General features: G+C 54.5%; 1 protein-coding gene across 1 annotated transcript; it reads left to right on the top strand.

Moving 5' to 3' along the window:
* Window positions 1-21: 21 nt before the first annotated feature.
* Window positions 22-1,212, top strand: L226DRAFT_577120 (leukotriene A4 hydrolase N-terminal domain-containing protein; the record flags this gene model as incomplete). The annotated part of the gene is made up of 7 exons (XM_067685520.1): window positions 22-102; window positions 153-295; window positions 357-414; window positions 498-624; window positions 692-759; window positions 824-955; window positions 1,018-1,212. Coding segments are annotated over 7 exons (804 nt in total), but the record flags the coding sequence as incomplete, so codon positions are not given.
* Between the last annotated feature and the right edge of the window lie 260 nt (window positions 1,213-1,472).

Here is a 1,472-nt window from a genome sequence, read left to right as displayed (position 1 = left end):
CCACTGAGCTCGAGATCAAGATCTCACAAAACCGTAACCGAGATCGTCGCGCGCGAGTCTGATCTTTCATTCTTCGTCCTCTTCCCTTGCTCCAAGTACCAAGTATTGGGGTGCAGTAGTTCACGATGTTCTCAGATGTCAAATTGCCGTAGGATCCGTCCACGCAGGCGAACTGGCAGGAAGTCGCGTCCGAGCATGTCGACTTTGACTGGACGACTGACTTCACGAAGAAGACCATCTCCGGCTCGGCCACGCATCTCTTGCGTCTCAAGAAGGACGACGTCAAGGAGGTTATGTGTGTTAATCCATCGTATTGATTGTGCGCATATGCATGTCACTAACCGATTCGTCGGAAGTTTCAATATGGTCGCACTGGACGTTACGAAGGTGATCGTCGAGGACAGGCCCGGTAACGTGCGTCTTCCGTTCGTATAGCCTGTTGTGGCATATGGAACGCGACCATGTCGGCTGAATTTACGCCTGTCAATTCAAACTAGGTCCGAATCATGCGGTTATGGGTTCTCCTCCGCATCCTCTTCCCCCCTTCGCGCAAGGTCGGCGATCAGCTCCGCATTCAGATATTTTACAGCACTACGAAGAACTGCACAGCTGTCCAATGGCTCGGTAAGGAGTGAGTCGGACTTGGTGCTAGTCGCGATGTCGAAGTTTAACGCAAACACCCGTTAGGCAGACGCAAGGGAAGAGCCGATCTACGCGCGGAGTATGGCTCCCCTGCAGGACTCTTCGTCTGTCAAGATCGTAAGTTTTTACTCCACCTGACTCGGGATTGGAATGGTCTCATGAACTCTACACTTTCCTGCAGACGTACGCGGCGAAGGTTGCGTCTGTCCGCCCCGTGTTGCTTTCCGCCATCCGCGTCTCTCCTCCCTCAGATGGCCCCGCACACGGAGGCAAAGAGATCGGAAAGGACGTCGTCACATATGAGTACAAGCAGGTCAGCTGCTCCATCGCATCCTCTTGCGCACATATCTTCCTCACGTTGCTGTGCCCGGGCAGCCCGTGCCCATTCCCACATATCTCATCGCCATCGCAGTAGGCAACTTCGGCTACCGCGCGCTGCCCAAGGTCGAGGGCAAGGAGTGGTCGACGGGTGTGTGGGCCGAACCCGAGCTCATCGACGCGGCGTACTGGGAGTTCAGCGATGCCACCGGCAGGTTCTTGGCTACCGCGGAGACGATCTTGCCCCCGTAAGTGACCGGGGTACTACACGGGCTTGCTGGGTCATGAATATCACACGACCAAGCTCGGTCTGGGCATTGCTGGTTCTCTCCAAGCAGGCAGATGGCTGCTTTGAAAGGATAGGATTGTGTATATCATGGGTTCCTGCATCGACAGTCAAACATTTGCTACTTCGACAACACTGCTTTGCGGCGCAGGATATCACGCTACGCTAGTTTCGTTGTGTACGTACTCTACAATCACACCTGCTCCTCTGTACCTCTTCACCAATA

The sequence above is a fragment of the Lentinus tigrinus genome (assembly GCF_003813185.1).
Source record: "Lentinus tigrinus ALCF2SS1-7 unplaced genomic scaffold L226scaffold_181, whole genome shotgun sequence".
In the NCBI taxonomy this organism is placed as follows: domain Eukaryota; kingdom Fungi; phylum Basidiomycota; class Agaricomycetes; order Polyporales; family Polyporaceae; genus Lentinus; species Lentinus tigrinus.
Note: the sequence above shows the minus strand (reverse complement) of the source record. Positions and strands in the feature narration are given on the sequence as shown.